We start from the raw sequence: 19544 nt of genomic DNA, 5'->3' as shown, positions 1-19544 counted from the left end.
TTCGCATAAGGTTCAAGGACATCGAGGGGCAGCGCGAGATTAGAAACCGAAATAACAGCCATCAGGGTGCAAATATTAATCAGCAAAATTGAGAGCGAATCCACAAGAGAACTTTCATTGGTGCACAAATCACGACCAATGGGAGATCTCTACAATCTTCGTTGTCATACAAGGGACACGTCCACTCCAATGGGAATATTGCCATAGCACAACCCTGCAACATGGAACATGCTGTGCACAACACCAGAAATTGACAAATTGGTTCGGGCAGAATAAAGAAAGGGCTATGTTTCAAAACTTCCGCCAAAAAAAAAAAAAAAAAAAAAAACCCTCCCAGATTGGCTAAGATTAAATATCAAATCATTGACCCTCAATCCGGAAAAGTCATGGCAATCTGAACGAGGTTTCACATCTAGGTGTAACCTCATCTTCGGAAATAGTAATAATTTTAGTGCCAAGGAGAAGTAAAAGAACTCAGGCTCTCCTTGAAAAGTAATTACCATTGTTCTAGGTGCCGAATAAACTACAATTTTGTTGTGGGGCGTGAGAGACCCATACCAGTCCCACTACCTACATGTTTGAAAGCTTTGGCCTCCAGATTTTCATCATGACCAGAAAATCCGGTTCCTCCTTTCTCCAATGTAATCAAGTTCTTAGCCCTGCAGGGTTTATTGCAATCTAAGCACACCTTGTCTGTCGCAATAAACTTGTCAGCACATCTTTTACAGAAGACATGGCCGCAAGAACTCACAGCCACGAGTGTTAGCGTATTCGTTAGGGTAACGGAACACGAGGGACACATGTACCTAAAACCATCGAGATCAACTTCTTTCTTCTCTCTGTTTCGCACTTCAGTGAAGACAACTGGAAACAAATCTTTCAATTTCAATTTCTCGTTGCCCTCTGGGCATATGGTGTCTGAAGAGGGGGCTGAAACCCGTTCCACTGCACCAGGTGTTGCTGATGGCAACCAAAAAGCCTTCATTGTACGAAGTGCTTCTTCTTCGTAAGAGGTAACCCTGACACTGTTAGCCCCGTGGAATTCATGGCGATCGCCCGGATGACCAGTGATTTGCTGGTGTGACACAGCAGAATTGTTCTGTCGAACAAACGCATCAAGTTCTCGCTGCTTCTCAACGGTGATTTTCTCCAACTCGTCCTCTTTATCGCTCTTCTGTTGCTGAGTGAAAGTAGCAAGCTTTCTGCAACAAATCCAACAGAAGCATTCGTTGGAACATGTAGACGAAACCGGCGAAAATAAGACAACTTGCTAACATGCTTTATGACTCACAATCAACAACTGTGAGAAAAACGAATGCGACACGGAACTAAATAATGCCAAGAGTTCCAACCCTACTCAACTAGACAGCATGGCGCTTAACAGCAGTCCAGTGTTCAAATTCTAGTTTTCCAGGCTCCACGCACATTCAACAGGGTCACCATAAGCCGAAGTGGAGACCATCAACTTGAGCAGGAATAAACATATCACCTCTTGATGTCCTTCTTCTGAGCTAGCAAGCACTCAAAGACACACTCCTTGCAAAACAAATGTCCTTTGCCACAGCTCAGAGGATCGACTACAGGCTGTAGACATGTGCAGCACGAGTCAAAGGGCTTTATGGAATCTTTCCCCAACCGCTCCTTTTGAGTGCCATACCCTAATTTCTTCCTTTCATCGTACGTAAAGAACGCGAGATCATTGTTATTCTTTGAATGACGTTGTGGCATTCTGGATATTTAACTAATCAAAATCTTTACAAGGGAAAGTGTAGGGTCGACACCAAATTAAACAGCCCTGATAAAGTCCCTGAAAACTATCCTATGCAGAACACGGCTATAATCAAAACAACAAGCGGTCCCTACAATGCCTGACAACGACCAAATCAAACCCAGAAATAACTCAATATGAGCGCAGCTCAAAACAGGTATGCAATTTCCAACGCAAATCCAATAGCAACCTTCAAGGACACAATCAAAAACAGGAAAATGCGAGCCAAAGATCAGCCCTAATAACCAGGAGATGCAATACAAGCCGTAAGACGCTCTAAAAGTGACCACATCCAGCAGCGAGTGAGCACCTTTGCGCTGACAAACTCGCTGGTTAGCATGATTCTCAATAAACAAAACACCCTCTTTTGACCCCAGCTCATTACCCACGCAGTCCCCACCCAATCAAAATCTACACTACCAAACGTCAGAACTTAGCAAGTCCACCAACCACAAACTCCGCCAACGTCATCTAATTCCCACTTCACTTCAGCGAAGCCTGAAAATAAACCTTCAAAAGTTCTACAACAAATCAAAAACAGACTGTAAACCCCCAAATGCAGCTCCGTCAATTCCCAACCTCTTCCCCTCTCACTTCCAGTCCCTGCGAGAATCGCAACCAAACCAGAAGACAACAAAAGGATTCCAATGCGAACACTAAAAGTTACAGACAGAAGCAGCGCTCATCTCCGTTACGGAAAAGCAAAAATGCCAGCAGGGGGCGAGATAGCAGCATGGTGATCTAGATGAGCACAGAAGGATTGTGGCGCGGGAGGAGAGCGTTACTGTAGGAGCCTCACTTAAGGGCGGTAGTGGTGACTTGGTCGGTAGCAACGCCAGGTGATTTCTGAGGTCGGTAGGTGGAGGCTTCCGACTGCCTGTGCGTAGATACCGTGGTGGCATGATACCGTGATGCCTACACACCGTAATATCCTGATGGTTAGAGACCGTTATACCGTGATATCGATATACCGTTTCTAAAATTTCCAAACTCAATAGGAAATTAAAATCATCAGGGGGTCCCAACTCTCAGCATTCATATTCTTATGAGTACCTTCACGCATTTAACATTGAACATATATATATATGTCATTCTTATTAAATAGTGGGAAATGCTTCCGAAAGAATGTGCAAGAGTTTGTTTCAAGCCAGTGAGTGCGTTTGAAAATTATGCATTCTTACATAATCTCATGGTGTATTATTGGAAATCGGGATCTTAGATCAGCTGGGATGTTGACTTTCCACTTCATAGGAATTTCTGGAGTTTCTAAACAATAACCAAATCTCCTCCAATTCGTGGCAAGTTTTACAATGTTGCAGCCACCAGCGTCATGGGAGCCGGAAGTTTCACTCGAAGGTCACCGAAAATCCTGACCCAAATCCCCTGACCCAAAATTATAGCTAGACATCCACGAAAATTATCAAGCTTCTATCATGCGAAAATTATGGTTAAGGACCCTTCCGATGAAACAACTGTTGAAAGGCGGCGCTGCTCTTTCTGTTCGTGTAACTCAACTGAACGCGTTGTCGACGGCGCAGTTTTATGTAACCCCAGTTACCAAAACGGGGACGGTGTAGCTACCAAATCCTATGTGGGACCTATCTCCACGTCGTCGTATCGGCTGAAAATCGTCGTTAGGGTGTTGAGTTCCACATTTTTGTTGTCTCTTGTTGCTTTCGCATTTCGTCAAGGCTACTTGGAAATGTCATCTGGGTCGAGAAGGAGTGAAGTGAGTAAGGGTAGTTTCTCTTCGCAGTTGCATAAATTCTGAGGTGTGAAAATTCCTGTGAATCGGTTGGAATTGGCATGCAGTGAGGAAGAATGTGCAAGGTTTCTGGGTCAATTCTGAACTTTTGTGGGTTTTGTCAGTTTTGTCAGTTGTATTTCTTGCTCACGAAAGAAGAAAGGTTGTTCCTCTGTATTCACACTTTAGAAGATTCCATAAAGGAGATATCTGGCCATGCTTACTGGATTTGCAGTTGATGTTGTAAATATGGTGCAAGCCCGTGAGCAGAACTCGTTTTGCTTCTGGTGATGCTTTTTCATCAGATGTGTGGTGGATATTGCGAAGAACTCTTGCTTTTTTACTTGTAAAAAAGCTAATTACGATAGTGGAAGAAAGTATCATATTGAGTAATTGGTGAGAGGCAGTGTAGAAAAAGTGTGAAAATGAACTGAGGATCCAGGAAGTAGTAGCTCCATAGCTATGTTGTCCTTTGTTTTCTAAATGATCGTCGAAATTATCCGTGTGAAACTTCTCCAGCACCCTTAGAATAAACATCCCTATGTTTATTGTCCTACTATTTTAATCATCGCATATGCCATTATGACAATGGACGAGCACGTCTAATCATTTAGTAAAAGAACACACGCGGTCGAAAGCTTAAATTGAATCAGTCGATACTGCTGAATGTTGCTAAACGACCCAAAAACCTATGAGAAAAATGAGTTGGTTAACGAAGCTGGACAATGCCCAATTGGACGCGTGGACTACTACTTTCAACCAAGACGATCACCTACACGAGTGACTCGAAATGCTCTGGAGTAACCTTACTTCAAATATTCTACATGAACTAAACAGGGAGAATCTCCCTCAGAATAGGCATGTAGCCTAAGCTTTCTCAGCTCCATGCCTCTTTGCAAAAAAATCTGTAACTTTCAGTTGTTTCTCTCAAGCCCGTGAACAGAAGTAATATTACTGGGACATCTGAGATTTGATAGGCTTAAGTATTCGGAGAAAAAATCGTCTGAGTTCAAGTGGGGTTGGAATCAATGAGAGAGAGAGAGAGTGTGAGTTAGCAGGGTTGTAATCTCCGTGAAGAGTTGAATTCTAAAGGACTGAGTTGCAGTCCATTTAAAAGAGCAGTGGATCTGCTTCTGAGGTTGGTAGCATTCCAGAAGAGCTGCTGGATGCTCTGGATCAGAAATGCGAGGACCCATGAGGAGCTAGAAGAAGGTTTGGATAGAATAACACGATTCAATGGTGCTTCTCAATATTTCTGTAAATAGGTGGCCTCATAGAACTGCAATTTTTGTCTGCTTGAAGTTGCGTTGAAGAATTTTTAAGATCATGCTAACAAGCGGTTGAGAAGAATTGGTCATTCTCATCGATGGCACGATATTTTTGTGCGGACTTTAAAACCACGATGTCTTACGGCAACCTTGAAGTTAACCAACGTTCTCGTTCTCAACAATGTTGGTGAGTTACTAGATTTATCTTGAATAATGTCGGAATAGTTGCAGAGAAGGAAAGTTCTTCGAATTCAGGGTTTCCAGTTACCCATTGCGTAATGCACGCGACAAACGTAACATATCACATTTGACTGCAAACCAATGGCAAGTGTGAGGCAGTTAAGGTCCGAGTCTTTGTAGCGAGCTCTAGAGAGGCAGGTATATACAAGTATAATTGAATCAGCGTATAATCGAATCCCTCACAAGCCTGTTTGGAAGAGTTGGTGCCGGAACTAACTGGACCCCACTAAAGTCACCTTCAGATCGTCAATCTCTACATTGTCAAAACCAGCAACGCTTCAAAATTATACCTTCGGACACCCAAAGCAAACCACGATAGGCGAATTCTAAATTGTCGCAGGAGTAATAGATTCGGTCCATAAACATTTCCTCAAGCAACAAACTCAGCTTTTCAGTACAGCGAATATCTAAATCAAACTTTGAGCATCGTCGGCACAAAAACTTGCCTTATATAATGCACACAACACAAGCTGTGTGCATGGCACACATCTGCAGGGTGTACATCAGTTGGTTCCAGAATAGTCAGCCATCAACATGTATCAACAGCGAGATTGGATTTGCAATAATGATCCCTCTGCAAGCACCCAACTCCTGATCCTCTCACTAACGAAGTCATTTTTAGCCGATTGAAGTCAATCGCACGATATGTGACGAATTTGTTTCCAGCATTTCCATGTGTGAGACATACCAATGCAACCCCACAAACAGAAGTGTTATATACACAAGAATAGGCCTGTACAGAGTTTTGTGTTTGTGCAGTGTGAGATAAAAGGGATCAAATGGGGGACAATTTTCATCTAAGAATGCATTTATATTCATGATGTAGAGATTAACTATATCACAACGCACCACAAATGTACTAACTGCAAAATTTAATGAGACACCCCTAGGACTGAAGCCTGAGGAAAAAGCAGCAACTATCAAGGCTTTCAGAAATACCCACTTCTGATGCTTACGCCTCCCCTAGCGGGTCTAAAAGAAATTCTTGGTTAACAAACAGGCTCCGCGTTGGGATTCTTACTTAATTAAAGCTCTTCTGTGGGGATCTATGAGATAAGAATCATTCAGTCCTCAAATTATACACTACTCAAGCCAAGGAAAAGCATATGATTCGTAACCATTTAACTTCTACCTAATTGGCCAGCAGAGCAGAGTAGAGCCAGGTTATCACATCCACTTAAATGGTGATTATATAATCTGATCTAATTAGTGTTGACTGTGGGGAGATCCAAAGATGTGCTCTCTAACCATTGCGTGACGTCTACACCTGAGGCTTCCAACCAGTCTTTTCGATCAGCACATTCTTTAAAAGGAGAGGAACACTCTTTCAAAAGAGAAGAAATGACGACAATAAGCCGAAACTCATCTGCGTTCAGTTGATTGCCCACTCCAGTCTCAATAATAATTCTGCCGGGAAGCTCTTGACCTTCTTTGATGGCATACCTCACAGATGATAACCAGCTCAGAAGAGCACAATGAGCCGCGCCAGTCGAAAGAGACCGCAGATGCAGGGACCACATAGTTGGAGATTTCGTCTGCAATCCTGTGTACACGCCCAGCACGCGAAAGAGTGACAAAAGCTGAAATGAGTGGTTGCGGTCTCCCTTGTGCCAAGACAACTGCATTAAGGAATTACAAATTGGTTTGTGAGCTTCCTCTGTGATGTCACTCAACAATGACTGCAACTCGCCCCGTAACTCCCTCAACACAAGGTTCTCTTCAAATATCTGTCCAACAATAGTATCCATCGTTGAGCTACACATCCTCAGGCAGCTGCGGAGAATCCCAAGCTCTTCATCTGTGTCGCATGAGTCGAGAAGATTGAGAATTACACAGCACAGCCGCTCATCAGGAGCGCAGTTCACCGACGTCATCTCGTCCAGAATCTCTTGGACCTTGTTGTATTCTTTGGCGTTCCCATACGCTTGGAGAAGACTCGTGTAAGCCATAACATCAATTTGATATCCAGCTTCAACCATCTGTGAAAAGGTTCTATGCGCCTCCACAGCCATACCCTTCTTCGCATATACACTGATCATATTTCTGTAAGTCCAGTCGTTGGGCTGATGGCCAGACTCTGTCATCTCTCTCAAATACTGCTCTGCTTCAGATGCCAACCCAGCTTCTCTACACATTTTGAGCACTGCATTGTATACAATGACATCACAAGCTACACCCTGTCGCAGACGTTGAAAAACTTCCAATCCCTCCATGACATTGCCGCACCTGCTGTAAGTTTCCATCACTGTGCTCAGTGTCACGGCATTAGGCTTCACTCCTTCTCGCTCCATTTCTTCAAAAACCTTCAGAGCGTGGCCCATCCTACCCGCACGACCAAGACAGGCGATCATGATGTTGTACACAATCGCGTCGGGCTGGACGCCAGACCCTTTCATTTCCTCAAATATAGAGACTGCCGCTCTAATATACCCTGCTCTTCCAAAAAGCCGCACCATGGTGCCGTAAGTGACCTTGTCCGGCTTCCAACCTGCTTGTTTCACACGTTCGTATAGCGCGATGGCTTCGTCATACTTGCCCATTTTTCCATACACATCTATCATGGTGCTGTAAGTGACCACATCAGGAACGCACCCTGCTTCGTGCATCCTGTCAAACCATGCCATTGCCGCATCCTAACAGAAGGCGAGAAGAGTTGTGTAAGCACAACAGCCTTCGTTAAAGTTTAAAGAACTATATACACTAATCAAGACTTCATCTCGGTTTAAACGAATCAAAAATAGGATATTGTCTCTTGGAATAGAATCTTTCTGCAATTAACAAGAAATTAGGGCAGGGCATGACAAACCTGGTAATTGCAGCGATTGGCACAGCTGATGAGCGTACTATACGTGATGTTATCAGGGCGAACGTCGGCATTGGCCATATCCTCAGCAATTTGTTGAGAGAACTCCCATTGACGCCCGCGCCGTAGCACCTTCAGCATCACATTGTAAGTGTAGATATTGAGACTTGAGCTATGTTCAGCTCGCAACCATCTGAACAACAACAGCGCCTGTCTCCAACTCTTTAACGAATTGAGAATAGCGACAACGTCGTAAGGGTCAAATGAACCTTCAAATTGTTTCATTGCCAACGCAACTCCTTCTTCACTCTCATTTGCAGTCTTTAATCTGCAGCACAATTGAAGATTCAGAAAAAAATAAAAATAAAATACAACTGACGACTAACTTACATTTTAGAAATTTGCAAGTAAGAAAGAAAGTGACATGATATCTCCACGAATTTAAAGCAAGCATCACTGGGATCTTGTAAAAGACAAGCAGTCAAGATTCTCACATTTCGAGTACTCGTCCAACGACGACAGAGTTCATTACAGTACCGCTACCCCCACCCTTCGATGGCCTAGCACTGCGACTATTGCTCTTAACGGGCGTCTCCACATTCACCGACCTCGCTCCCGACCCTCTCTTACTCATGCTGTTCAGGTTTAACAAGCGCAATTGCTCTCGCAGCGTCTTGTGCTGCTCACCATCGCTGCCCTCATTTCCACTACCATTTTTGCTACTGCTAACGCGACTTGAATCCTCAGATTGCAACGTTTCCTCATTGTGTATAATATTACTGCTGCAAGTCATCACAATTCGCATCCTTGTGGAAACGATAACTTGTCCTGGGCCAAAAGGGTGTGCAGGCATACAGCTCCCATGGCCAAGACAGTGGGGAGCTAGAGCCATCGCACTCGCCTACAAATCAAAACATACACTGCGCAAATCCACCTGCGGAGACTATTCAATCTCCTACCACTGAGCTCCCAAAATTCCTCCAGTCTCCACTTCGCAAGTTGGAAAATGCAACTGAAGCTCGAGTAGCAGGAAAATTCGAGGCCCTGGTGTCCAATTGAGCAGGAAGAGACACTCGCCACGACACAGAACCTTCAAATCCGGCAGCAATTTCCGTCGCGGAACCTCCTAAACCCTATTGTAAACCTCCAGCATCCAGATTGCTGGAGCGCGTGGTTTCCAGAACGACACTCTTCTTCTGGATAAGCCTACTCCGTTGCGGGATTCATTCATCCATTCAACCACTCATGCGAATATTACCATTCATTCTTTGGTTTCTACACTGACATCTGTGTGCCATGGTATCACCTCAGTAGCAGCTCCGACCGATATGAAACGGATATCAACAGGATACGAGGAGAGGAGACCGTGTGCTGTCAGTCGCTTTATACCGATCGTTATTTATGAGTTCTATTTTTTACTTTTTAAATACGTATTGAAAAAGAAAAGAAATAACAATAAAAATAAAAATAAACTTTTCTCTGCTATTAGTGTCAACTTTCAGACATTTTAGTGGAAAAAATAATATAAGTATATTATGTCCAGTTTTTATAAACATTCAAATGTTGTGGAATTTTATTCACATGCATATTTTGTGATGATATTGAAGATAAGGCAGTTTTTGTATTGTATCGAGCTTCATTATATTTCAAACTAGATTCATCAATGATTTTTTTATAAAAAAAATATTAATCTCTGACAACAAGATTTTCAATATTCTCTATCTGAAACAAATTAGCATAAGAATCTAAATCATAATTTGAGAACAGTTGTATTATATTAAGTATATCAAAGATACTTGCATTCATATACCATCGTGGGAAAATACAGTTGTATGATGTATTATTATTATTATTATTATCATTATTTTCTCTTGAATTGTATTACTTTATGACTACTACATTAAATCTTGATACACTGTTTATTTTTTATTTATTTTATTTATTTTTTAACCAATGAAGAATAGGTGGAAAAATCTTCTGTAGAATAGGTGGCAAAACGTGTAAACCAAGATGATGGCATATCTGATGTAATGAAGATAAATTGTAAGCAGTGCTGAAATATTTGAAAATTTGAGCATTTGAATCTTTCATGTTGAAAACTAGGCTTCTTTCAAAAAGATGGTGTTGTATTTCAAAGTACCAAAAACTTACACTAAATTTTTCTGTCATATATACTGTAGTGATAGATCCTTGTTTCAACTCTTTAAAAAACAAGATTAAAGAGAATAAACTCCATCATCTTTGGTGTATTGAAACAACAAAAAATCAAATAAAAACCACAAAATTGATTTTCAAATGAATTGAGTTGGATAAAGTTATATATATGTACATGTCAAAGCAATCTTACAAATTAATTCAATAGAAAAATATAAAATCTTTGTAATCCTTCAATTGTTTGATTTGTTATAAATTATTCATGATTTGGAAATCTTCAAAATAATGCAAAGAAAAATCTTAATATTTTTTATCTTAAAAGAAATAGTTATCTAAAAATGTTTCAGAGTATAATGATTATTGTTATTGAAGTTGACTTTTGTTTGATAATAATTATTGTATGGCTTCCAAAATCTTCTACATGTAGGCATAGAAATCTTAATGTCTGTCTATTAAGACAAGGATTAATCCTTATTTTTGTGAATACATAGAGGCAAATCTTATTCATTAAAAGAACATAAAACAAAAACTTTAAAATAGTCAAACAGTTCCAAAGCTAAATGATATATATATATATATATATATATATAAAATTAAGATATTAGTATCAAATAATAATTTTGAGATATATAAATTTCTATTTCTTTTTCACTTAATATGGTTTTGTAAAATCAGTTTTACATTTTTAAAATTTATTCTTATTATTTGAGACATGCATCAAAAAAGTTTTAAACTAATACAACCACAAAATCAACGTCTTTCTGACAGAGATTGAAAAGTAAAGGTTAGGCAACTATAAAAAATCAATGTTAGACATATGTACGGAAAATAGAAAAAAATAATTTGATTACATGTTTATCAGTAGATAATAAATTTAAATTAAAAATTAATAAAAACTAATAAGGTTTAAAACTTGGAAATGAAAATTTTTAATTTTTAATCCTTTATGAGATTAAACAAATCTTATCAAGTATAAAATTTTAAATCAAATAAATGTAAAAATCTAACTTCAAGAATTTAAATTAGCTAATTTGTATTTTTTTATTTAAATGAATTAAATTATTTTTAATAAATTTAATATTTTTTTTGATTATTTAATTTTTAAAAAATATTAATTTTTTTAATATGATAAAATTTGAAAAAAAAACAAAATATCAACTAATTATATTAGAATTTCAAATTAAAATCTACTTTTTTAATTATAAGATTTCAAAATTATTTTAAAAATTACTTATTAAAATTCTTTGAATTTTTTTATTAACTATTAAAAAATTAGATTGAATAAAATAAAATTTAAAAATAAAATTTTAAAGTAAATGAATTATTTTTATTCATATATTTAACATATTAAATATATTTTAGTGAATGTTTGACTATATTTGATATATTTTAGGCTTAGGCTATAAGCACACTCTTAGTTACTATATACATACTTATTATGTCTATACATACATCTAAAGCTTCTTATTAACTCATTAATTTTTTTTTTCTTATCTTGATATGGATCTTGACTCTTCTCTTTTTTTATTTCCAACATAGGTTTTGGTTCCCTTCTTTGACAAGATTGGCTAAAGATATTAAATAATTATCTCTTTTATTCTCATCTTTATATCCCTTATTTGTTTTCAAATTGACATGGTCATTATTAAGGCTTTTTTAGATATCTAATTCATAGTACATTACTTAGTTTTTGATTCAATTTATTCTTACGTTTTATTGCCAATTAAACCTCACTCTTTAAAATAATTTTTTAAGTCAAAATACCACTCAAAGTGATTAGATTAATATATCTTTAACCTTACACCTTTCTTTGTTAAGGAATTCTTTGGTCTAATGACTAAAATCTATGAAAATATTCTTATTTTTTGAACAAATGAAATTGATCTATCTCAATTACATAAAAATATTGTTAGAGTGCCTACAAATTATTATCTAATTTTTTTGTGATAATATTGCTAGTCATGTTAACTCATCTCTAATGTAGATCCAAAGTAGCTAATGATTAAAGAATATATCATAGTTAAGAATCAAATCAAACTTCATTTAGATCTATCTTGCAGGCCCAATCGACATAAATATGTGTTATTTAAAGTTGGTATTGTTGAAACACAGCAATGACACCTTGAGTTTAAAGCCATCTATAATTGTGCCAATATTATCATATCTAACTCTCTATAAGTCAAGTCCAAGTGAAACTATCCATAATATGATGAAGTATATAAAGATTAAGAGAATTCTTAGTATACAACTAATTAGAGACAAATTTTATTTCTTTATACTATGGGTATTAATTGTGTTGCAATTTAAGATAAAATACATATGTCTTGGCAATATGTTTAATTGTCAAGTATTGAGCTATGGCTAAAAAGCAACACATGGACCAAGCTATTGTTTCTAAAGCTACAAATACACCTTAATTGTGTTATTGATGGATTTCTAATTCCTTATAACAAATCAAACTAAACATTGCTTTACTTGATATAATAAGTTTGATAAGTGAGTCATGCATATTATGGTATTTTGTTAGTTATGAATTTATTTTTATCAATATATTAATTATTCAATTCTTATGAAAATTACTTCGTGTAAGCTAACTAATTGAAATTTATTTCTGTAAGTGTATTACTATAAATGATGAAGATGCAAAGAAGTGCTAAAAATATGCCAAATACTATCATGTATTTTAATTTGGTGAATAAATATGTACTTTATTCTATCAACACCACTTAACTACTATTTAGTTAATTGACTATTAATTTCTTATTTTTATCAAAATTCTTACAATTTTAGATAGAGTGTATTGTATAGATATGTATATAGACATAATAGATTTGCATATAAAAACTTGAAATATACTTGTAACTTGACCATATATTCTAAAGTTTATTATTTTATAAAGTGTCAGGGACAAGAACTCGATGAAAGCTAAAGAGTAAGTGAGACTTTTCTCAAAAAGAAATAGGACAAAATAGAAATATGTATATTAAGAAAGAAACTGGAATGGCTATTGCCAAAATACAAGAAAACTAGAGACCCTTGAAACTAGACTAGAAGCAAGAAAGGAGTTGACAAGAGTGAAGAGGGCTTCACTCTTGCCTCTATATATACTATCTAACTAGAAGCCACGTGGCGATGTTCTATAAGACCTCCAATATATGTTGACTTTCTAGGCCACATGCCTTTGTTTGCAAGGCAAGTTTTCTATGGATGGACCACGTAGTTAGCTTGTTCTTTAAGCTTCCAACATGTGTGGCACATGGCTAACTTGTTGACCAAGTTTCTAACCTAAAAGTCAACTATAGACTCCTATAAAGTCAAAGCAGCGTCTATGAAGCTTCTAAGAAGCTTCTCTAGAAGATATTACACAATTAACCTACTTTTATCTACTTTTACATACTTTTATCTATATAGGTAATTATATGTATGTCCGTGACATTACCCCCCCTTCTAGGGACGAGTTCCACGAGGAGCGGTGATTATATATTGAGAAAATCTAATATGCGGCGAATTGTATTTGCTACATACTCTGATCTTTGTTCTCTTCGAAGATAGTTGATGGGTCCTCTTAGCCATCGATAGTGTCCCATTCCAGGGCGAGAAGACCACCCTGTTATTTGATCACTGTTGAGGCCTTCATAACTTCCTCAATCTTGTCTCTTTTATAAGAGAGGTTTTCATCTTGGTTTTGATGGATGTCGTTGATGAAAAACTTTGACTTTAGCTGATGCATTTGCTAGATTCCTGGATGGCTCCCATGTGCGCTCACTAATATCATATCCGCACCAATGAACAAGATATTCCAGCTTATTTCGGCGCCGCCTTGAGTCTAATATCTCTTCCACCTCAAATTCTTCATTATTATCTACTTCTATAGGAGGCGGTGGCATTTGTCTTCTTCCTTGTATATCCACTGTCTTATATGGTTCAAGAAGAGACACGTGGAATATAGGATGGATCTTCATTGACTCCGGTAGATGTAACCGATATGCAACTGGGTTGATCTGTTCAGAAACAGAAAAGGGGCCAAGCCTACGATAGTCCAATTTGTCACAAGGTCGAGTGGTCTTGATATTGCGACGAAGTAGCCATACCTTATCACCCACGTTGAGTTGTGGTTGCTCTTTACGATATACATCTGCATTTATCTTTTGTCGTTCTTGAGCTTTCTTCAACTGCGCCTTCATTATTGCATGTAACTCTGACAACCGATTTGCCATATCTTCTGCTGCAGGATTATCAACTTTTGAAAAATCAAAAGTATCAAGTCGTGGATGATAGCCATAATTGGCAAAGAAAGGTGTTTGTTGCGTGGAAGAATGTACCGTATTATTATAAGCAAACTCTGCCAATGGCAGAAGGTTTGTCCAATCATCTTGTTGGTAGTTGATGGTACACCTTAAATACTGTTCCAAGACTTGGTTTACGCGCTCTGTTTGTCCATCAGTTTGAGGATGGAAAGCTGAACATAGCTTTATGTCCACTTTTAAAATCTTGAAAAGAGTCCTCCAGAATCTCGACACAAATTGAGTTCCCCTATCCGATATGATATCTTTAGGTAATCCATGATAGCGATAGATATTATCAATGAAAAGCTTAGCTGTTTCTTCACCTGTGATAGATTTTGTACATGGCATAAAATGTGCCATCTTGGTGAAACGATCTACTATCACAAATATAGAATCATAATATCTTGAGTTTGGAAGATCTGTGATGAAATCCATAGAAACAGAAGACCATGGTTGTTTTGGTATAGGTAATGGCTGAAGAAGTCCGTAAGGTCGATGTCGAGGAATTTTTGATCTTGAACAAATATCACATGATTGTACAAAGTCTTTGACTGACTTCCACATTTGTGGCCACCAAAAATCTCTTGATATGAGTTCCAGAGTCTTATTATATCCAAAGTGCCCTGCTGCTGGAAAGTCATGACGTGCTTGAAGAATACGCAAACGTGCTTTTCTTTCTGGAACATATAGGCGTCCTTCAAAATATAATAGATTATTCTTGAACTCGAACTTAGAAGAATCATGAGACTTGGAAGAATTATTCTCGATATCATGAACAAGAGGGTCTGAGGACATACTGGACTGGATTTGCTTGAGAAAAGTTGAATCAACAGTCAATGTTGATTTCACTGCTCGGAGATGAAATTGCTCCGGTTTCAAGAGGACCGTTCTTTGTTGCTCAAAAGCTGCATCTCCTTCTTTTGGTGCAAAATAAGAACGTCTAGACAGGGCATCGGACAAACCTTGTTGTTTTCCTGGCCGATAAGTGATAATGAAGTCGAATCTTGACAAAGACATACTCCAACGAGCTTGACAACGATTCAACACGCGTGCTGACATGAAATACTCGAGGTTCTTGTGATCTGTATACACAGTGACTGGACTAGAAGCACCTTCTAGATAATGACGCCATTCTTGAAAGGAATCCACGATTGCAAGAAGTTCTTTATCGTGGATCTCATAATTGATCTCGGCTGCTGAGAATTTTCTTGAATGAAAAGCTATCGGATGAAGTTTGTCATCTGTTCCCATTTGTGATAAAACTGCACCCAAGGCAAAATCCGATGCGTCTGTTTCCATAAAAAATGTCTTGGAAAAATCAACACGATATAAGACTGGTGCAGAGACAAACGATGTCTTCAAGGCTTCAAATGCTGCTTCCGCTTCTTGATTCCATTGGAATTTATCTTTACTAATCAAGCGTGTAAGTGGAGCTGCAACTCGTGAGAAGTCTTTGATGAAGATCCGATAGTAATTGGCAAATTCCAAGAAACATTGGACATCTCTTACAGTCTTTGGAATCTTCCAATCCATGATTGTTTGGACTTTCTTAGAATCCATCATAAGACCATCATTTGAAATGATGTATCCTAAAAAGTCAACTTGAGTAGTGTGAAATACACACTTTTCCATCTTGGCGTACAATCCTGCATCTCTGAGTTTTTGTAATACTTGACGAACATGTATTTCATGTTCTTCAACATTCTTAGAATAAATCAGGATATCGTCTAGGTAGCAGACGACAAAATTGTCTAAGAATTCACGAAATACATCATTCATGAGATGTTGAAAAGCAGCTGGTGCATTCGTGAGTCCAAAAGGCATGACATTATATTCAAAATGCCCGTACCTGGTTCGAAACGCAGTCTTCCATTCATCTCCTTCTTTGATCCGTACTAGATTATATGCTCCTCTTAGATCTATTTTTGTATAGATCTTAGCTTGATTCAACTGGTCAAGGAGTCCTGATATCAAAGGTAATGGATACCTGTTCTTGATTGTGATCTTGTTGAGTCCTCGATAGTCAACACACATTCGTAAAGATCCATCTTTTTTCTTTACGAATAAAATTGGAGCTCTTGCTGAAGATTTTGAATGGCGTATGAAATTCTTCGCTAAATTCTCGTCAATATATGTCTTGAGTTCAGCCAACTCATCTTGCGATAAACTGTAAATTGGTCCAAATGGTGGCTGAGTTCCTTCCTTGAGATCGATTGAACAATCGTATGGGCGATGCTCAGGAAGAATATCTGCATTCTTTTTCTCAAAAACGTCTTGATAATCTTGATATTGACTTGGAATGCCACTTGAAGTCTTTACGCTTTCAAAAATAGGTGCAGCATAAATAGCAAAAGTTGATCCTTCTTTTGCTGCGTGTATAAATGCTTTTGCACCTATAAGTACGGGTTTTACTATACTGGACTCATGGTTTTTTTACTTGATTAATAGAACTGTTACTAATGCTCCGAGGAAAATCAAGTTTACGAGAAATCCAATCTATTCGAGGATTATACTTTTCTAACCATGATAAGCCTAAAATTATTGGATTAGAGGGAGATCTAATTATATTAAAAATTACGCAACTACTATGACCATTTATTACTACATCTACAGGAAGTGTTTCGTGAGTTACATCTCCAGAAGACAAGGGACGACCATCTATGACTTCTACGTGTACAGGTTTAGTTTTTTGTATTAATGATATTCTATGACATCTAGCAAATTCTTCATCTAAAAAACAAGCTGAGGCTCCTGAATCTATCAAGGCAGAGGCTTTGTAATTATTAGGTCCTAAACGCACATCTATTATAAAACAAGGAGATGGTTCTGAGGAGAGGATAGGACCTTCATTAGAAGTTGTACAAGATTCCAGCCGCACGGTCCCTATTGTAGCTGGACGTACTCGTTTTCCGACATACTGTCTTCTTTGACAGCCGTACTCCTCATTTTGTAGTTACGTCGCTTCTTTGGACAATGTTGAGCAGTGTGCTTAGGTTCTCCACAATATAAGCACAATCCTTCTTGTCGACGACGAGACTTTTCTTGCTCAATAAGAGGTTTGAAACGTACCGCATCAATTTGCATATCCTCTACTTCTGAAGGTATGTGTTGAGGAGACGTCGGTGTTGCCATTGAATTGTAGTAACGTTGAGGCCTACTTGTGCGACTCTCGGATCGAAATTCAAAAAGTCGATTGTCGCACTTCACAGCAAAGTCAATTGCTTGACTCAATGTTTGAGGATCAGGTAAATTAAGCATCAATTTCTTTACCTCATATTGTAATTCGTAGAGAAATTGACTCACAAGTGCGGCATCATCCCACTTGATATCAGTTGCAAGTTGTCGAAATTGCGAAGCATATAATGTTACTGATCGATTGCCTTGTTGCAAAATACGGATCTTGTTGGTTGCAACACGAATTGCATCATGTTCTCCAAACATGGATCGAAACTCCGCCAAAAAAGCCTCCAGATTATCCAATATTGGATCTCGTCGTTCAAGAAAAGATGAAAACCATGACAATGCTGAACCTGAAAGAAGTGTACCAATGAATCTAACTTGTGACCCTGGAGTTGGATAGCTCTGAGGTTGAAGTTCAATCACTAGTTGGACCTGATTGATGAATCCTCGAAACTTGGATCTGGTACCATCAAACTTCTCGGGCAAGGCAACTCTCGGTTCTCTAACACTCGAAGGGTGTTCCATTCTGGGAGAAGGGACATGGTTTGGTGCAGATGTTGAAGCAGCCCCAATCATCTCTATATCTTCACTTCCTACCATTCTTGTTGCTCCTTGTGGTGGTAAATTGAGTTGATGCATTGCAAGCATTAACTCCCTCAATTTTTCTTGCATCTGTGCCATTGTACTCTTCATTTCAACAAGCTCTGCCATAGTAGCACTTAGAAAAGAGAAGATGTCTAATAACGCTCAAAACAAATAGAAGAGAGGAATTGATAACAAAGAAAATACTAAGAACAATATCAGTTTAAAAGAGGGTAATCCGCAACTTCTAATGCGCTTATGTCTTATCAAGAAAAAGGGGTAATCCACTCTTAATCAAGAAAAGACAAAGCTCTGATATTGTAAGTGTACTCTTGTCAATCTGTCAAGGACAAGAACTTGATGAAAGCTAAAGAGTAAGTGAGACTTTTCTCAAAAAAGAAATAGGACAAAATAGAAGTATGTATATTAAGAAAGAAACTGGAATGGCTATTGCCAAAATACAAGAAAACTAGAGACCCTTGAAACTAGACTAGAAGCAAGAAAGGAGTTGACAAGAGTGAAGAGGGCTTCACTCTTGCCTCTATATATACTATCTAACTAGAAGCCACATGGCGATGTTCTATAAGACCTCCAATATATGTTGACTTTCTAGGCCACATGCCTTTGCTTACAAGGCAAGTTTTCTATGGATGGACCACGTAGTTAGCTTGTTCTTTAAGCTTCCAACATGTGTGGCACATGGCTAACTTGTTGACCAAGTTTCTAGCCTAAAAGTCAACTATAGACTCCTATAAAGTCAAAGCAGCATCTATGAAGCTTCTAAGAAGCTTCTCTAGAAGATATTACACAATTAACCTACTTTTATCTACTTTTACATACTTTTATCTATTCATATAGGTAATTATATGTATGTCCGTGACAATGCCACTTGAAGTCTTTACGTTTTCAGAAATAGGTGCAGCATAAATAGCAAAAGTTGATCCTTCTTTTGCTACGTGTATAAATACTTTTGCACCTATCAGTACAGGTTTTACTGTACTAGACTTATAATTTTTTACTTGGTTCGTAGAACTATTAATAACGCTTTTGGAAAAGTCAAGTTTACGCGAATTCCAATCTATTCGAGGGTTATATTTTTCTAGCCAGGATAAACCTAAAATAACTGGATTGGACGGGGATTTAATTATGTTAAAAGCTATGTAGCTATCATGACCGTCTATTGTTACTTTTATAGGATGAGTTTCATGAGTGACATCTCCAGAAGACAAGGGACGACCATCTATGACTTCTACATGTACTGGTTTAGGTTTCTGTACAAAGGATATTTTACGACTTTTAACAAATTGTTCATCTAAAAAATATGCTGAGGCTCCCGAATCTAATAAAGCAGAGGCTTTGTAATTCTTAGGTCCTAAATATAAGTCTATTATAAAACAAGGAGAGGGTTCTGAGGAGAGGATAGGACCTTCATTAGGAATTGTACAAGGTTCCAGCTGCACGGTCCCTATTGTAGCTGGACGAATCCGTTTTCCGACATGTTGTCTTCTTTGACCGTCGT

General features: G+C 38.0%; 2 protein-coding genes across 2 annotated transcripts; both read right to left on the bottom strand.

Moving 5' to 3' along the window:
* Positions 1-384: 384 nt before the first annotated feature.
* Positions 385-2563, bottom strand: LOC112291989 (E3 ubiquitin-protein ligase CSU1). The gene is made up of 2 exons (XM_024540037.3): positions 1490-2563; positions 385-1202 (listed from the first exon to the last, which is right to left on the bottom strand). Exons 1-2 carry the CDS (start codon positions 1726-1728, stop codon positions 524-526), a joined length of 918 nt encoding a protein of 305 aa, XP_024395805.1. The 5' UTR covers positions 1729-2563; the 3' UTR covers positions 385-523.
* A 3247-nt stretch (positions 2564-5810) lies between these two features.
* Positions 5811-9010, bottom strand: LOC112292653 (pentatricopeptide repeat-containing protein At5g46580, chloroplastic). The gene is made up of 3 exons (XM_024541357.3): positions 8318-9010; positions 7827-8151; positions 5811-7653 (listed from the first exon to the last, which is right to left on the bottom strand). Exons 1-3 carry the CDS (start codon positions 8713-8715, stop codon positions 6223-6225), a joined length of 2154 nt encoding a protein of 717 aa, XP_024397125.1. The 5' UTR covers positions 8716-9010; the 3' UTR covers positions 5811-6222.
* Positions 9011-19544: the final 10534 nt, after the last annotated feature.

The sequence above is a fragment of the Physcomitrium patens genome, chromosome 15 (assembly GCF_059467195.1).
Source record: "Physcomitrium patens ecotype Gransden chromosome 15, ASM5946719v1, whole genome shotgun sequence".
Lineage (NCBI taxonomy): Eukaryota > Viridiplantae > Streptophyta > Bryopsida > Funariales > Funariaceae > Physcomitrium > Physcomitrium patens.
Note: the sequence above shows the minus strand (reverse complement) of the source record. Positions and strands in the feature narration are given on the sequence as shown.